We start from the raw sequence: 15,839 nt of genomic DNA, 5'->3' as shown, positions 1-15,839 counted from the left end.
GACTCCCAGCCTCCCACCTGATCAGCGGTGTTCTCCTCTGGTCCGCGGCTCAAATCCGGAGTCTCAGCAGGCAGGAGCCCGGGATCAGCGTTTCTGAATGGGATTTCTAAGCGCGAATCAGCTGATCCCGGGCTCCTGCCCGGCTCGCTTGCGGAAAAGAGGCTGCTTGCTAACTGAGCCCAGGATCAGCTGAGTCGCGCTCAGAAGCCACGCTCAGTATGCTGTTCCCGGGCTGCTGCCCAGCTCACTTAGCAAGCAGCTTATTTTCCGCAAGCAAGTGGAAAAAGGCTGCTTGCTAAGTGAGCCAGGCAGCAGCCCCGATCAGTGTTTCTGAGTGCGATTCCTGAGTGCGACTCAGCTGATCCCAGGCTCACTTAGCAAGCAGCCTTTTTTTCGCAGGCAAGTGAGCTGGGCAGGAGCCTGGGATCATCTTTTCCGCAAGCAAGTGAGCCGGGCAGGAGCCCAGGCGACACCGGCGCTTGCGGCTTTTCCGCAGCACAGACCCGAGGGCTGCTTCGTTCCCACTCGTCCTCTCACAGGACCCGGGCTGCCTGCGCTGGTGAGAAACGCAGCACTTCTTTTTCTGCAGCGGTGGAGCGCAGACGTCGCTTGGGAAAGACTCTGCGAGACGCGCCTTTGCAGCGCGTTTCCCTTTCTGTTATATATCGGAGGTTTGAAAGGCAAGCTGCGTAAAAGTAGAATCCAAATGGTGAGAGTGATGCAGCTCTCTGACTCTCTGTTTCAGGCTAAAACAGTTTCAAAGTTGGGCCATTGATCACATGACCCTGGAACACTGAATGTTATAAGTATGAATCAGTTGCCAAGCATCCGAATGTAAATCACATGACCCTGGGGATGCTGTAACAGTCATAAGTGTGAAAAATGGTCATAATTCACTTTTCAGTGCCATTGTAACTTCGAACAGTCACTAAGCGAATTGTTGTAAGTCGAGGACTACTTGTACTTTATCATTTTTTTTCCTTTTTTTTTTTTGGTCAAGTTTTTGACACCTTGCTGGGTGACTGGTGGTACTCGGATATTGCCTTATCCTAAAAGTGGTACAATGGGTGAAAAGGTTGAAAAGTCCTGCTTTAAGGTAAAGGTAAAGGTTCCCCTATGCGTGATAGTCATTTCCGACTCTAGGGGCCGGTGCTCATCTCCGTTTCAAAGCCGAAGAGCCAGCGCTTGTCCGAGGACGTCTCCGTGGTCATGTGGCCGGCATGACTAGACGCCAAAGGCGCACGGAAGGCTGTTCCCACCGAAGTGGTCCCTATTTTTCTACTTGCATTTTTACGTGCTTTCGAACTGCTAGGTTGGCAGAAGCTGGGACGAGTAACAGGCGCTCACTCTGTTACGCGGTACTCGGGATTCGACCCGCCAAACTGCCGACCACCTGATCGACAAGCTCAGCGTCCTAACCCACTGAGCCACCCTGTCCCTGTAAATGTCCTTTACAGCCACGTAAGACGGGGCAGGGGTGTGAGCTTGGGTTCGCCAACCTTGGCTGCTCTCCAGAATCTTTGCTCCATGGTGTATACATTTCTGTAGGTAAAACAGATCCTAATTAAAGGGTTGTTGTTGTTAGTTGCGAAGTTGTGTCCGACCCATCGCGACCCCATGGACAACGTTCCTCCAGGCCTTCCTGTCCTCTACCATCTTCTGGAGTCCATTTAAGCTCACGCCTACTGCTTCAGTGACTCCATCCATCCATCTCAGTCTCTGTTTATTTAATTTAATAATTTAATAATTTAATTTGTATACCGCCCTTCTCCCGAAGGACTCAGGGCGGTGAACAGGGCAATACATAATAAAAAGCAGAATACAAAAATTAAAAAGTGATTAAACCATAATGCCCGTAATAATTAATACATATTAAAAAATTAAAATTAATTATAAAGATTAATTATAAAAATCCCAATCCCATCCAGCCACCTCATTCTCTGTCGTCCCCTTCTTCTCTTGCCCTCAACCTTTCCCAGCATTAGGCTCTTCTCCAGTGAGTCCTTCCTTCTTCTCATTAGGTGGCCAAAGTATGGACAATACCAAAAGGCCAAAAAGAAAAGGGGTGGTAAACGCCAAAATGAAACTCCTTTTAATGGGCTGGAGGCAATTTCCAGAGTTTCATTTCCACATTAAAAGCTGGGGGGGGGGGCGTTTCCAGGTGGTAAAAATTGCTTTGGCGATTTGCCGTGACCAATAAATTTATTTATTTATTTATTTTATTGCATTTATATACCGCCCTTTCCCTGAGGACTCAGGGCGGTTTACAGGGAGTTAAAAATCAAACATACAAAAGTTAAAAGCCAAGTTAAAAAATATTAAATCAACCCTGTGCTATTAAAAACCCCAATTAAAATAAAATTGAACAATAAGTGTTCAAAGTGTGGGAAAACCAATAAAATCATTGCGGAGAAGCGGCTCTCCACACTGTCCTTAAAAATCTCCCATGACGAAGACCCCTCCCCACCTACACGAGTCCTTGACTTATGATTGCAATCGAACCCCACATTTCTCTGGCTAAGCCAGCCAGTTGCTAAGCGAGTTTTGTTCTGTTTTACGACTATTTTTTGCTACAGCTGTTAAGCGAAACGCTGCAGTTGTTAAGTGAATTAGGCGGTCATTAAATGAAGCTGGCTTTTCTCCCCCCCCCCACGAGTCTGCTTGTCGGAAGGTCACGAGAGGTGGCCGCGTGACCCTGGGACGGTGCAACCATCCTAAATACATGCCAGTTGCTGAGTGCCTGAATTTTGATCACGTGACCATGGGGAGGCCATGACAGTCGTCACGTTCCTAATATAACCCAAAAAATAAGCCCCAGTTAAGATCGTCAGCCAGATGGACGCATTTAGTACCGTATTTCCCCGAATATAAGACCCAACTGGAAAATAAGCCCTAGCCTGATTTTTCAGGACGTTCCTAATAAAAACCCCACCCCCCAAAATAAGCCCCAGTTAAGATCGTCAGCCAAACAGACACAATGAGTACCATATTTCCCGAATATAAGCCCTACCCCAAAAATAAGCCCCAATTAAGATCGTCAGAAAAGGGATGCGGTGGCTCAGTGGGTTAGGACGCTGAGCTTGTCGATCAGATGGTCAGCAGTTCGGCGGGTTGAATCCCAAGTGCCGTGTAACAGAGTGAGCGCCTGTTACTTGTCCCAGCTTCTGCCAACCTAGCAGTTCGAAAGCACGTAAAAATGCAAGTAGAAAAATAGGGACCACTACGATGGGAAGGTAACAGCGTTCCGTGCGCCTTTGGCGTCTAGTCATGCCAGCCACATGACCATGGAGACGTTCTCGAACAAGCGCTGGCTCTTCGGCTTTGAAACGGAGATGAGCACCAGCCCCTACAGTTGGAAATGACTAGCACGCATGCGCGGGGGAACCTTTACCTTTACTAAGATCATCAGCCAGGCGGATACATTTAGTACCATATTTTCCCGAATATAAGACCCAGCCGGAAAATAAGCCCTAGCCTGATTTTTCGGGACGCTTGTAATATAAGCCCCACCCCCAAAAATAAGCCCTAGTTAAGATCAGCAGCCAAACAGACACAATTAGTATCGTATTTCCCCGAATATAAGCCCTAGCCAGAAAATAAGCCCTAATGCTTCTTTTGCAGCAAATATTAATATAAGACCCGGTCTTATTTTTGGGGAAACATGGTACCTTTCATTCCTAATTGAGGCTGCTTCTCTTCTGACCACCCGCTCCTTTCTTCCTTTTAGGAATCGTCGCACCCCAGTCCCAATTTTGGAAGCAGGTCCCCACCCGCCCTGTACCATGCAATCCAACTCGAACGTTCGGCACAGCGGACTCAACAACGGCCACAACCATGGCCCCTCCTGCCAGGGCCCTCACGCCACCAGGTCTCTGGGAGAAGAACCTTGCCAGCACGGAGGGGATGTTCACATCCAGATGAGCTCGGCGGTTGGGGAGCCCGAGGCAAATGCCAGCTCCAGGCAGCATTCTCGGTTGGGGACTCACGGCCAGCTGCCCGGTGAAGTCCGAAGCAGTCACTCGAGCGGCTCAGAGGAACAAAGGGAGAGTTCTCTGTCAGAACTCAAGTACCTCCTTCAATGGCTGCACAGGAGCATCCCGTACATCTTGATTTTGTCCCTCAAAATTCTCGCACAACATATCATTGGTAGCGTATCAACCTATTTGGTGTTTTGGAAACAGCAGTTTAAAAAAAAAGTGTATTTTAATGTGATGAACGAGTTGGGTGTGGATCAGGCTGGACTTCAAGACCAGAAGTTTTGAAGCCTTAAAAAAAAAAACAGTGAAATACTCAGCTAAAATTCGACTTTGTATAAAGGAAGCGTGCCAGTTAATATTTCCATCTATTTTTTTCCCCCTCTCTTGATTTTCATAATTTTGATAGACAATTTGGGGCTTCTGAGACCACCTCCCCAAGAGCTTCTAATCACGTCGTTCCAACCACAAAGGCCACCAGCTTTAAGACATGGATTTAAACCCTTTTTTTTAACTTTTAAAAGATCCTCAGTATAGGTAGTCTGTGACTTACAATCAGCTGCTTAGTGGCCGTTCGAGGTTAGGATGGACCATTTGGTCAGATTTGGGGTGCTTGGCACCCATCGCCCATTCTTATCTCCCGTAGTCATGTGACCACTTTTTTTTTTGCCCCAAACCACCATTTCCTTCCAATTTCCAACAAAACAATGGATTTGAAGACAATGGTTTTGCTTAATGACCACCGTGTTTGCATAACAACAACCACAAAAAAAATACATCACAAGGCACAGTCAAGTGGTGACCTGCTTAAGGACTGGCACAACGTCTGGCCATAATTCCAAGCTCCCTGGTCATAAGTCAAGGACTACCTGAATCTTATTTTATAGTATTGTGGGCTTGAAGCCTAATGCAAGCTACAGGCAGTTCTCGACTTACAACCATTTGTTTAGTGACCGTTCTCCATGGTCGCGAGATACAAATTCAGATGCCACTGACTCAAATTTATGAGGGTTGCACGGATTCACTTAACTGTGGCAAGAAAGGTTGTAAAATGGGGCAAAATTCACTTAACAAAGATGTTTTGCTTCTGCCCGCCGTAGAGGAGCTTGTTCCTTTTCTGAGGAGTTTAAAAAAAAATCAGGATCTGGAAACCAGCTTTGCAGTCCCTTTGAATAAGTTCCTTTTTTTTAAAGATCTATCTTGAATTGTGGTACCCAAAATTGATTTTAAAAATGACACTAACTACTTACTAAATGGTTTTTCCTGTTCTACTAATGCACAGACTAAACCAAAACCAGGGGACAGCGCAAAGCCATCGAAAGTGTTGAAAAGTAGAACATTTGTCCTGCTGTATAATGTTTTTGTTAGCTCTCCTTCAGGAGCACTGAAAAAGGTTACTGTCCTCCTCCTCCTCCTCCTGCTCCTCCTCCTCTTCCTGCTCTTCCTCCTCTTCCTCCTCCTCCTCCTCCGTCTTATCTACTGCTGTATGAAGGCCTATTCTGCATGTTTCCAATCCATAGAGCAGGGCTTTTCAACCAGTGGTACGGGTACCACCTGTGGTACGTTGGCACCTGGCAGGTGGTACGCGACCATCCTAGAAAAGTGGTGGTGGGGGAGGGGAATGAGCTGAACCGGTGGCAGCACCGCACAAGCCTGAGCAACAGACGGCTGGAGCTGCAGGGCTGTCAGGGCTCAGCGGAAGCGCCAGGATCAGCGCTTCTTTGGGGCTGTCAGGGCTCAGCGGAAGCACCAGGATCAGCGCTTCTTTGGGGCTGTCAGGGCTCAGCGGAAGCACCAGGATCAGCGCTTCTTTGGGGCTGTCAGGGCTCAGCGGAAGCACCAGGATCAGCGCCAGGCTCCAGCTGGAGCTCAGCGCTGATCCTGGCACATCTGCTGAGCCCAGAAGAAGCGCCGATCAGCTGGAATGTGGCAGCATCTCCAGGGTCTTGTGATTTACATTCAGATGCTTGGCATCTGAAGTGAACTAAGCGAACTGTTGTAAGTCGAGGACTATCTGTACTTCATCACTTTTTTCCTTTTTTTTCTTTGGTCATTCATCAGGTTTTTGACCCCTTGCTAGGCGACTGGTGGTCCTCGGATGTTGCCATATCCTAAAAGTGGTACAACGGGTGAAAAGGTTGAAAAGCCCTGCCGTAGAGCCTTGAGCTGTCTTTTGCCAGTTGGGCCAGCCCTACTTGCTGATGTGGTAGATCCGTCTTGTTTTAGGTCTCTTTCGTGGACGCTTTTCAATCAATCAGAAGAGAGCTGGAAGGGACCTCGGAGGTCTTCTAGTCCAACCCCCTGCTCAAGCAGGAGACCCCATACCCTTTCAGACAGGTGGCTGTCCAATCTTTTCTTAAAAATCTCCAGTAACAAAGCACCCACAACTTCTGGAGACAAGCAGTTCTACTGGTTTATTGTCGTCACTGTCAGGAAGTTTCTTCTTAATTCCAGGTTGCTTCTCTCCTTGATGAGTTTCCCTCCGTTGTTTCTTCTCCTGCCCTCTGGTGGTTTAATCAAGTGGGATCCATTCTATGGACCATTCTTGGTCCACCTGCCGTCAGTTCTTCTTGCTATGCGATCAGCCCCATTTCCATTTCGGTCCTTTTCCTCTCTCGATGGCGTCATATGCTTTCATTTATGCTCTCACCCATGTGCGAGTCGTTCTATCTTGTCTCGTGATGCCGAGAATCTACCTTCCCACGGCTCTTTGCCCCCACTTGTAGTAGCTTTTCTTATTGATATTTCATGTTTCCAGACCGCCCTTCAAGGAGACTTTTAAGGATACAGGTATCCTCCAGGATACTTAACTTGCAGCCTGCCAAGGGTTGAAAGTTGTGATGGCTGTAAAGCAGGTCATCAGTGGCCGGCCTGATTTCATGACCTATTTTGCAGCACCCCTTAAGCAAAGGAGGTAATTGTAAAGCTGCAACCAGCCATAAATGCAAACTGGTTTTTCAGCGCTTGAATTGTGGTTACAGCCTGGGGATTGGGGTGGCCATTAAAACCTCCGGATCGTAAGTACCTTTTTGTGTCCATTGTAAGATCAAACTGTTGCTAAGGGACTGGTTGAAGGTTGAGGATTACCTTCCATCATCATTATCATCATCATAAAGTTGGAAGGGACCTTGAAGGTCATCTAGTCCAACCCCCTGCTCAGGCAGGAGACCCTATACCATTTCAGACAAATGGATGGCCAGTCTCTTCTTAAAAACGTCCAGTGTTGGAGCATTCACTACTTCTGGAGGCAGGTAGTTCCACTGGTTAATTGTTCTCACTGTCAGGAAGTTTCTCCTTAGTTCTAGGTTGCTTCTCTCCTTGATTAGTTTCCATCCGTTGCTTCTTGTCCTGCCTTTGGGTGCTTTGGAGAATAGCTTGACTCCCTCTTCTTTGGGGCAGCCCCTGAGATATTGGAAGGCTGCTATCATGTCCCCCCTCGTCCTTCTCTTCATTAAACTAGACATACACAATTCCAGCAACTGTTCCTTATATGTTTTGGCCTCCAGTCCCCTGATCATCTTTGTCGCTCTTCTCTGCGCTCTTTCCAGACTCTCAACATCTTTTTTCCATCGTGGTGACCAAAACTGCATCACCTGTACCCATTTTTGTCACCAGTAAATGGAAGTGTGTTAGAGAATACTAACAACTTCTTGAAAATATTCGTATAAAAAGTCAATTATAATTGGGAGGCAAAAACCTTCATTATCAAACTGATGTCACAGAACCTGTTTCAGATCCAATAATTTTAATACCAGTTCCTCTGAATTGACTTTATCCAGTCTAGTACGTTCCTTAAGTTGGGGCTGATAGTAAATAGTAAACTTACATTGGGGCTGATAGTAAATAGTAAACTTACTATTACTTACAGCCACAAATTGAGCCCAAAATTTCCGTTGCTAAGCAAGGCAACAGTTAAGTGAACTGTGCCTCATTCAGTGACCTTTCTGCCACAGTCGTTAAGTGACCCATGCATTTGTTAAGGGAATGGGGCTTCCCCACACTGACTTTATTTGTCAAAAGCTGGCTGGGAAGGTTACAAACGGTGATTACATGACCCCAGGACAAAGCAACTGTTAGAAGTACATGCCAGTTGCCAAGCACCCGGGTTTTGATCATGTGACCGCCGGGATACCGCAACGAATATAAATGCGAAGCAATCGTAAGTCACTTTTGAGGATTACCTTGTACCTTTGTCGCTCAACAAACGGTTGTAACTCGAGGACTCCCTGTAGTAAGAAACACAATCTTTGTGTGTTTCCCATTTTCAGTAAATGGAAGAACAGACGGTTTCTGGCTTCTCTTTGGGGGTAGGGGTCTTCAAACCCGGCCCTTTTATGACTTGTGGACTTCAACTCCCAGAATTCCTCAGCCTGGCAGGCGTGCCTGGCTAAGGAATTCTGGGAGTTGAAGTCCACAAGTCATAAAAGGGCCAAGTTTGAAGACCCCTGGTTTGAGGCATATCTTTCTATATTTTTAAGCTTTGCATAAGTTTTTAAGAAGAGACTGGGCAGCCATTTGTCTGAGATAGTATAGGGTTTCCTGTCTGAGCAGGGGGTTGGACTAGATGACCTCCAAGGTCCCTTCCAACTTTATTGTTATCATCATATTTGGATGTTTGGTTCTTAGCTTCGTCTTGAAGTTCAGCTCCCCCATTTTGAAGGGAAGAGGGGATCCATCTTTTTAATGCCATCCCTACCCTTTTCCCCTCTTGTTTTACGTTCTGTGCCTGCATTGGGGGGGGGGAATTGCTAATGAGCGTCTAGATTTTTTTTTAAATTTGTCCTTTTATTGCCATATACACAGGGGCTCTCAGCTCACAGTTAGGATGTAGAGAACCCGTTGTGTCAAAATACTCAGATTCCCTTCAAGGAGAACACTTATCGAACAGTGTTTCTCAACTTCAGCAGGTTTTAAGATCGTGTGGCTGGAGAATGCTGGGAGTTGCAAGTCCACACATCTTAACAGTGGCTGCAGTTGAAAAACAACTGCTATAAAAATACTCCTTTCTGGCTCCTGTCATGCACCATAATGCGGAGAGAGATTTTGTTTCAAAATAAGCATCCAGGTTGGGCAAATAAATACCCAAATCTCTTTGGTTTTTTTTGTTTTGTTTTGCTTTTTGTTTTAAAGCCAGGTGAAGCTACATAAGAAAGATCGGAGGTCACGCTGTTGGAATGAACGTGGCTGTGTTGTGTAAATCCTATGCAAAGGCTTTCACAGATACCATGCCGTTTGCTCTAATTATGCTGCTTTGATTTTCGGAGCACGGGATGTTCTAATTGGAGTTCCTGCTCCCTCTCCTGCATTTTGTACCCTGTTTGTGGATTGCATAATGCTGCCAGGGGACGGGGAGGAATAAGGTGGAGAACTGGTTAGATAGGAAACCGCAGGCAAAACATGGCACCTCCAAGCCTGCCTTTACCAAGTATTTTCCCCAAATGTTCGACTCATCCTATTCTGAGGGCTCCTTGGTGCTCTCTGAGCTTGGTGGTTTTCTTGCAGACCTTCCATGACCCAACTAGGTAACACCATCAGTGTGTTAAGAATTGTTGTGCAGAGGTCTCCTTGTGCTACCAAAGAGTTACACAGACAAGGAAGGGTACTGAGAGCAGTAAGAGTCACACAGTAACCACAAGAGTAATAATAATAATAATAATAATAATAATAATAATAATAATAATAATAATAATAATAATAATAATAATAATAATAATAATAATAATAATAATAATAATAATTTTATTTATATACCGCCCTTCTCCCGAAGGACTCAGGGCGGTGAACAGGGCAAATATATAAAAAATACAAAAATACAAAAGTTAAAAAGGAATTAAATATATGCCCACTAAAAACAGTAAATACAAATATTAAAATAACAATAAGAAACCCCACGCATCCCCCATCAGGCCAGACTGAGTTGTGAAGAACAAAAAGTATTTTACTTTTGAGGTGGTGTAAGAACAAAAATAAGGGGACGCGGTGGCTCAGTGGGTTAGGACGCTGAGCTTGTCGATCAGAAGGTCGGCAGTTTGGCGGGTCGAATCCCGAGTGCCGCGTCGCAGAGTGAGCGCCTGTTACTCGTCCCAGCTTCTGCCAACCTAGCAGTTCGAAAGCACGTAAAAATGCAAGTAGAAAAATAGGGACCACTGCGGTGGGAAGGTAACAGCGCTCCGTGCGCCTTTGGCGTCTAGTCATGCCGGCCACATGACCACGGAGACGTCCTCGGACAAGCGCTGGCTCTTCGGCTTTGAAACGGAGATGAGCACCGGCCCCTAGAATCGGAAACGACTAGCACACATGTGCGTGGGAACCTTTACCTTTTTTACCTTTAAGAACAAAAATGCACGGTCAAAAATAAACTGTCCAGGTCATACACAATAGCAACAGTCCAAGGAGTAATCCAAAATACAAAGTCTTCTTATTGGTCCAGAGGTCAAAAACACAGTTATGCAGCTACAGAGCAAAAAAGCAATAACAGAGCGATCAGCAAATTCAGATATTCAGAGAGATCCAGTGAGAGAGAGAATCTACGTTTCTAGCTCCCTCTTATGGCCATGAGCAACCTCACGCCCATGGATCAATTACCTTCTTAAAGTTACAACACCATCATGGCTTATATATGTCCAACCCAATATGTAGGCTATCATCATATGCCTAACACAGTGCGAGAAGGGAGTGGGGTTTGTGGGGGGGGGGGCGGGAGGAGGAGGAGAAAAACTGAGGTCCTTGGTGCTCTCTGAGCTTGGTGGTTTTCTTGCAGACCTTTCATGACCCAACTAGGTAACATCATCAGTGCTAGAAGGGAGTGGGGTATGAGGAGGATGAAGACTGTGGGGTCTTTGGTGCTCTCTGAGCTTGGTGGTTTTGTTGCAGACATTTCATGACCCAACTAGGTAACATCATCAGTGCTAGAAGGGAGTGGGGTTTGTGGAGAGGAGGAGGAGGAGTCCTGTGGGGTCCTTGGTCCTCTCTGAGCTTGGTGGTTTTCTTGCAGACCTTTCATGACCCAACTAAATAACATCACCAGTGCTAATAGGGAGTCGGATTTGCTGTCATTTTATATAAACAGAAAGCAGACACAATTCCTTACAGCAGGGGTCTTCAAACCTGGCCCTTTTATGACTTGTGGACTGCAACTCCCAGAATTCCTCAGCCCGTGTGCCTGGCTGAGGAATTCTGGGAGTTGCAGTCCACAAGTCATAAAAGGACCAAGTTTGAAGACCCCCTGCCTTACCGGCACTGATGATGTTAGCTAGTTGGGTAACGAAACGACTGCAGGAAAAGACCGAAGCTGGGAGAGCACCAAGGACCCTGCAGTTCAACCCTGAGCTACAAATATTCTCCTTTATCGGTCGCTCCCTTCTGTTATGAGGGCTATAAAAATACCCTTTATTAATTCGGCACTACCCCTAGGATTCTGATTGATTAATTGTATAGGATCTTGTTGCACTTTAGGGCTGCAGTGCCCCTGTGTATAGAAGGTCATCTGAATTTATTTCCTTTCCTTGGAGAGCATTGATATTATCGCACGCAAATTCTTGCTTAACTTTTCTTTTTTTAAAAGAAACTTTGGTTTGGTGCCTTTTTGTTACTTTTATTGTTGTTGTTTTTTTTCCTTTTGATTTTTCCTCCCCTTTTTTTGCTTGTATAATAGACCCTTTTTTCCTAACAGGCATTTCTCTGGGAATGGGACTGCTCACAACTTTTATGTATTCAAACAAAGCCATTGTAAATCAGGTTTTCCTAAGAGTAAGTATCAGTTCCTCCAGCGCGGTTGTAAGTATTTTTAAAGCTTAATTTCACTCAGGAGATCGATACATTCTGAACAGAAGTATGTGGTTTTAACTTTTGTTCTACCAGGCTATAAAATAGCATAGATTTTTTTAAAGAGGTTTTCTTTTAAACATGAGGTTTATTTTTTTAAAATACTGACCTGGGAGTCTTAGATGAGGGGTCTTCAAACTTGCCCCTTTTATGGTTTGTGGACTTCAACTCCCACTGGCTGAGGAATTCTGGGAGTTGAAGTCCACAAGTCATAAAAGGGTCAAGCTTGAAGACCCCTGTCTTCGATAAACACATTGAGAAGTGTCAGATTAAATGCATGCAGACCACTGGGTTGTTCTGATAAACTAATTTTATTTTACATATGAAATACAGGTAGTTCCCAACTTACGACCACAAACGGTTCACTTAACAGTTGTTGGGCAAACTTTGCTCCATTTTACGACATTTCTTGCCGCACTCGTTTAGTGAATCACTGCAGTTGTTAAGTGAGTAACACAATTGTGAATCTGGCTTCCCCACTGACTTTGCTTGTCGGAATGTCGCTAAAGGGGCACTGCAACCATCATGAGTCAGTTGCCAAGCATCTGAATTTTGATCACGTGACCATGGGGATGCAGCAATGGGTGTGTGTGTGTGTGTGTGTGTGTGTGTGTTAAGTAGCCAGAAGGCACTTTTTCCAGTGCCATTGTAACTTCAAATGGTCACTAAATGAAAGTAGCCTTTATTTACCAAAACTAAGCTTGAGATTTATCTGAATATGTTGCTTATTTTAAGGAACACTGGCCAGTTAAACCTCACTTGAACCTGAGGCTCCTGTTTATGCTGTTGCAACCGTTCTGAGTCTTAGCTGGCACGTGGCAGAAAAATCAAGAAATAGAAGAATATCAGAAGAATAACCAAAAGTATCATAAGGACTTTGTCTATAGCAGGGGTAGGCCACCTTGGCTCTTTTAGTGACTTGTGGACTTCAACTCCCAGAATTCCTGAGCCAGCATGGCTCAGCATGGAAACCTCTCCCTTTCTCCTCAGCATGGCTGGCTCAGGAATTCTGGGAGTTGAAGTCCACGAGTCATGAAAGAGCCAAGGTTGCCTACCCCTGGATAGAATTATAAAATATAATTTCTAAGCAAGACAGTTTCGTTCCATTTTATGACTTTCCTTGCCACAGTTATTAAGGGAATTGCTCCGTGTTATTTTTAAGTTAATAACACGGTTGTAAAATGAATCTGGCTTGCCTATTGACCTAGCTTGTCAGAAAGCTGGCAAAGTGGGGATCACATGAAAGTTACAACGGCCCTTGAAAAAAGTGACTTAGGGCTTCTAAGTTTTCCCCACCTAACAACCGTTGTGTCCCCATGGTGACAGAATCGTAATTCTGGCGCTTGGCAACCGGCCTGTATTTACGATGGTTGCAGCAGTCCCGGGATCATTGCCGCTTGTAACCTTCCCAGCCAAGTCAATGGGGGGGAAGCCAGATTTGCTTAATGACCGCATGATTCACTTAACAACAGCAGTGATTCGCATTAACAACTGCGGCAAAAAAAGCTCGTCAAGTGGGGCAAAGCTCCCCTAGGAGCTGCCTTGCTTACCAACAGAAATTTTGGGCTCAGTCGTGGTCGTAACTCAAGGATCACCTGTCCACCATGAATAACTATGGAGAGTCTAATTAACCAGTGGAACAACCTGCCTAATTAACCCCGTTTGAGGACCACAGCTGTTAAGTGAAGAACTGCAGTTGTTACGTTAGTAACACGGTTGTCTGACTTTGCTTGTCAGAAGGTCTCAAAAGGGGATCACATGACCCCGGGACCCTGCGACCGTCATAAGTGTGAGTCAGTTACCGAGCGTCTGGATTTTGATCACGTGACCAGGGGGGATGCTGCCATGGTTGTGTGAAAAACAGTCCCGAGTCACTTTGGTCAGTGCCTTGGTAACTTTGAACAGTCGCTAAATGAACTGTTGTAAATCCAGGACTTGCCTGTATTCCGAGGACTTCTGTTTTGAGTTCAGAATTTTATTGAAATGTTTTACAGGTATTCCTCAACTTAACAACAGTTCATTTAGTGACCGTTCGAAGTTACAACGGCACTGGGGGAAAAAATGACTTACGGCTGTTTTTTCCACACTTAAGACCATTGCTGCATCTCCATGGTCAGGTGGTCAAAATTCAGACGCTTGGAAAGGGACTCATATTTATGGCGGTTGCAGAGTCCCGGGGTCACGTGATCCGTTTCTGCAACTTTCTGACGAGCAAAGTCAGTGGGGAAGCCAGATTCACTTCACAGCTGTCTTACGCCCTTAACCATTGCGTCAAGGAAGGTCGTAAAAAGGGGCAAAATTCACTGAACAAACGTTTCACTTAACAACAGAAATGTTGGGCTCAGTTGTGGCCGTAAGTTGAGGGGCTACCTGTATTTTGGAAAAGTATAACAGAATGACAGAGTCGGAAGGGACCTTGGAGATCTTCTAGTCCAGCCCCCTGCTCAAGGCAGGAGACCCTATACCAGGGGTGTCAAACTGCCGGCCGGTGGACCGGATGCATCACGCAGAAGCCGCACCCACCCCAGCAAGGGGGGAAAAGTTGTGATACGTCGCGGCACACGACGTGACGTGGCGAGTTTGATACCCCTGCCGTATTACATCCCGGTCCAGTGGAATCATGTGTCTCACTTTGCATCTTGGTTTAGCCCCGTGTGTGGCTGCCGATTGACCGACATTTCCTAACCTTCTTCCCTTCCAGGAAAGGTGCTCCAGGCTACGGTGTGCGTGGCTGCTGTTGTTCCTGGCGGGATCGTCTGTTCTCATCTATTACACCTTCTACTCTCAGTCACTTCATTACAGGTAATTCAGCACAGACCAATCCCCCATATTGGCACAGGTTGCCCTTGTCTCAGAGCCCCGATAATGGACCCGAAAAAAGGTACAGGTCGTCCTCGACTTACAACCATTCATTCATTTAGTGACCGTTGGTAGTTTACAACGGCACTGAAAAAAGCCACTTCCGGCTGTTTTTTCACACCCACCGTTGCAGCGTCTCCCTGGTTGTGATCGAAATTTGGGTGCTTGGCAACTGGTTCTTATTTATAACTCTTGCAGAGTCCTCGGGTTACGTGACCCCCTTTTGTCAATGGGGAAGCCAGATTCACTTAACGAGCATGTTGCTAATTGAACAGCTGCAGTGATTCTCTTAACAGCTGTTGGAAGGAAGGTTGTAAAATGGGGTGAAATTCACTTAACTGTCTCGCTGAGCAACAGAAATTATGGGCTCAATTGTGGCGGTACGTTGAGGACTATCTGTACTTATGACTCAGATTTCAAGATCCGATGATCATCTGTCTGTTCTCCCTCTCCCTTTGCAATCATGTGCTCACACTTTGGACACTCGGCTCCCGGTGACATTTGTGGCCATTGCAGCATCCCGTAATTATGTGATCAGGATTTATAACACTTTTTTTTTGCCGGAAACCAGTGTTTGTTTCCAATTTCCTGCAAAATGAAGTCATTTGGGGACAACTTATGATCCCTGTGTTCGCTTAACGATCATGGCGATTTGCTTAACAGCCACTGCAAAAAGTGTAAAATCCAGTCAGTTGCACTTTGAGACATACCTCCTTGGGTATGTCTAATTTAGTGGGAAAAAAGGACTTGGGGGAGATACGATAGCAGTTGTTGGAGTTAAATCCAGTCCGTGTCTTATTCCAAGCTGGGAGAAGAGGTAGGAAAAATGAATTGGAGGCAGGCTGCAGTTTTGGAAAGGAGGTCTCTATTTGGTAACCAGAAACAAAAGTGACAGTGGTATGTTTCTGGGGGGAGTGACAAATTGGCGTTGAGAGTAGATGGAGTTTTATTCAATTGGCGAGGGGGGGGTGGCTTTGTGGTTGAGATGCCTCTTCCTGTGCAAGGATATGTCCTTTAATATTTTTATAGCTGTTGCCAGATTCCTATGGGATCGTGTAGGAGTCCTGCCTAGCTGTGCAAGCAAAAAGGGAAATGCAAATCCTAGGTGTCTTGTTTGAGCTAATCTTGTCAATTTCAGCCATTGCCTACTGTGCTGCTTATTCGGAGCTGTCGGCTGTCCTT

At 45.8% G+C, this 15,839-nt stretch overlaps 1 protein-coding gene across 1 annotated transcript in view; it reads left to right on the top strand.

Annotated features, from left to right (window-relative positions):
- RNFT1 (ring finger protein, transmembrane 1) overlaps nucleotides 1–15,839 on the top strand; it is a 37,601-nt gene that overhangs the window by 5,156 nt on the left and 16,606 nt on the right. The window contains exons 2-4 of the mRNA XM_081313486.1: nucleotides 3,728–4,146; nucleotides 11,647–11,723; nucleotides 14,500–14,600. Coding sequence (XP_081169612.1) covers nucleotides 3,783–4,146; nucleotides 11,647–11,723; nucleotides 14,500–14,600 — 542 coding nt within the window. The 5' untranslated portion in view covers nucleotides 3,728–3,782. The remainder of the gene's footprint in view (nucleotides 1–3,727; nucleotides 4,147–11,646; nucleotides 11,724–14,499; nucleotides 14,601–15,839) is intronic.

Source organism: Vipera berus, assembly GCF_964194415.1.
Source record: "Vipera berus genome assembly, chromosome: 1".
Classification (NCBI taxonomy): Eukaryota; Metazoa; Chordata; class Lepidosauria; order Squamata; family Viperidae; genus Vipera; species Vipera berus.
Note: the sequence above shows the minus strand (reverse complement) of the source record. Positions and strands in the feature narration are given on the sequence as shown.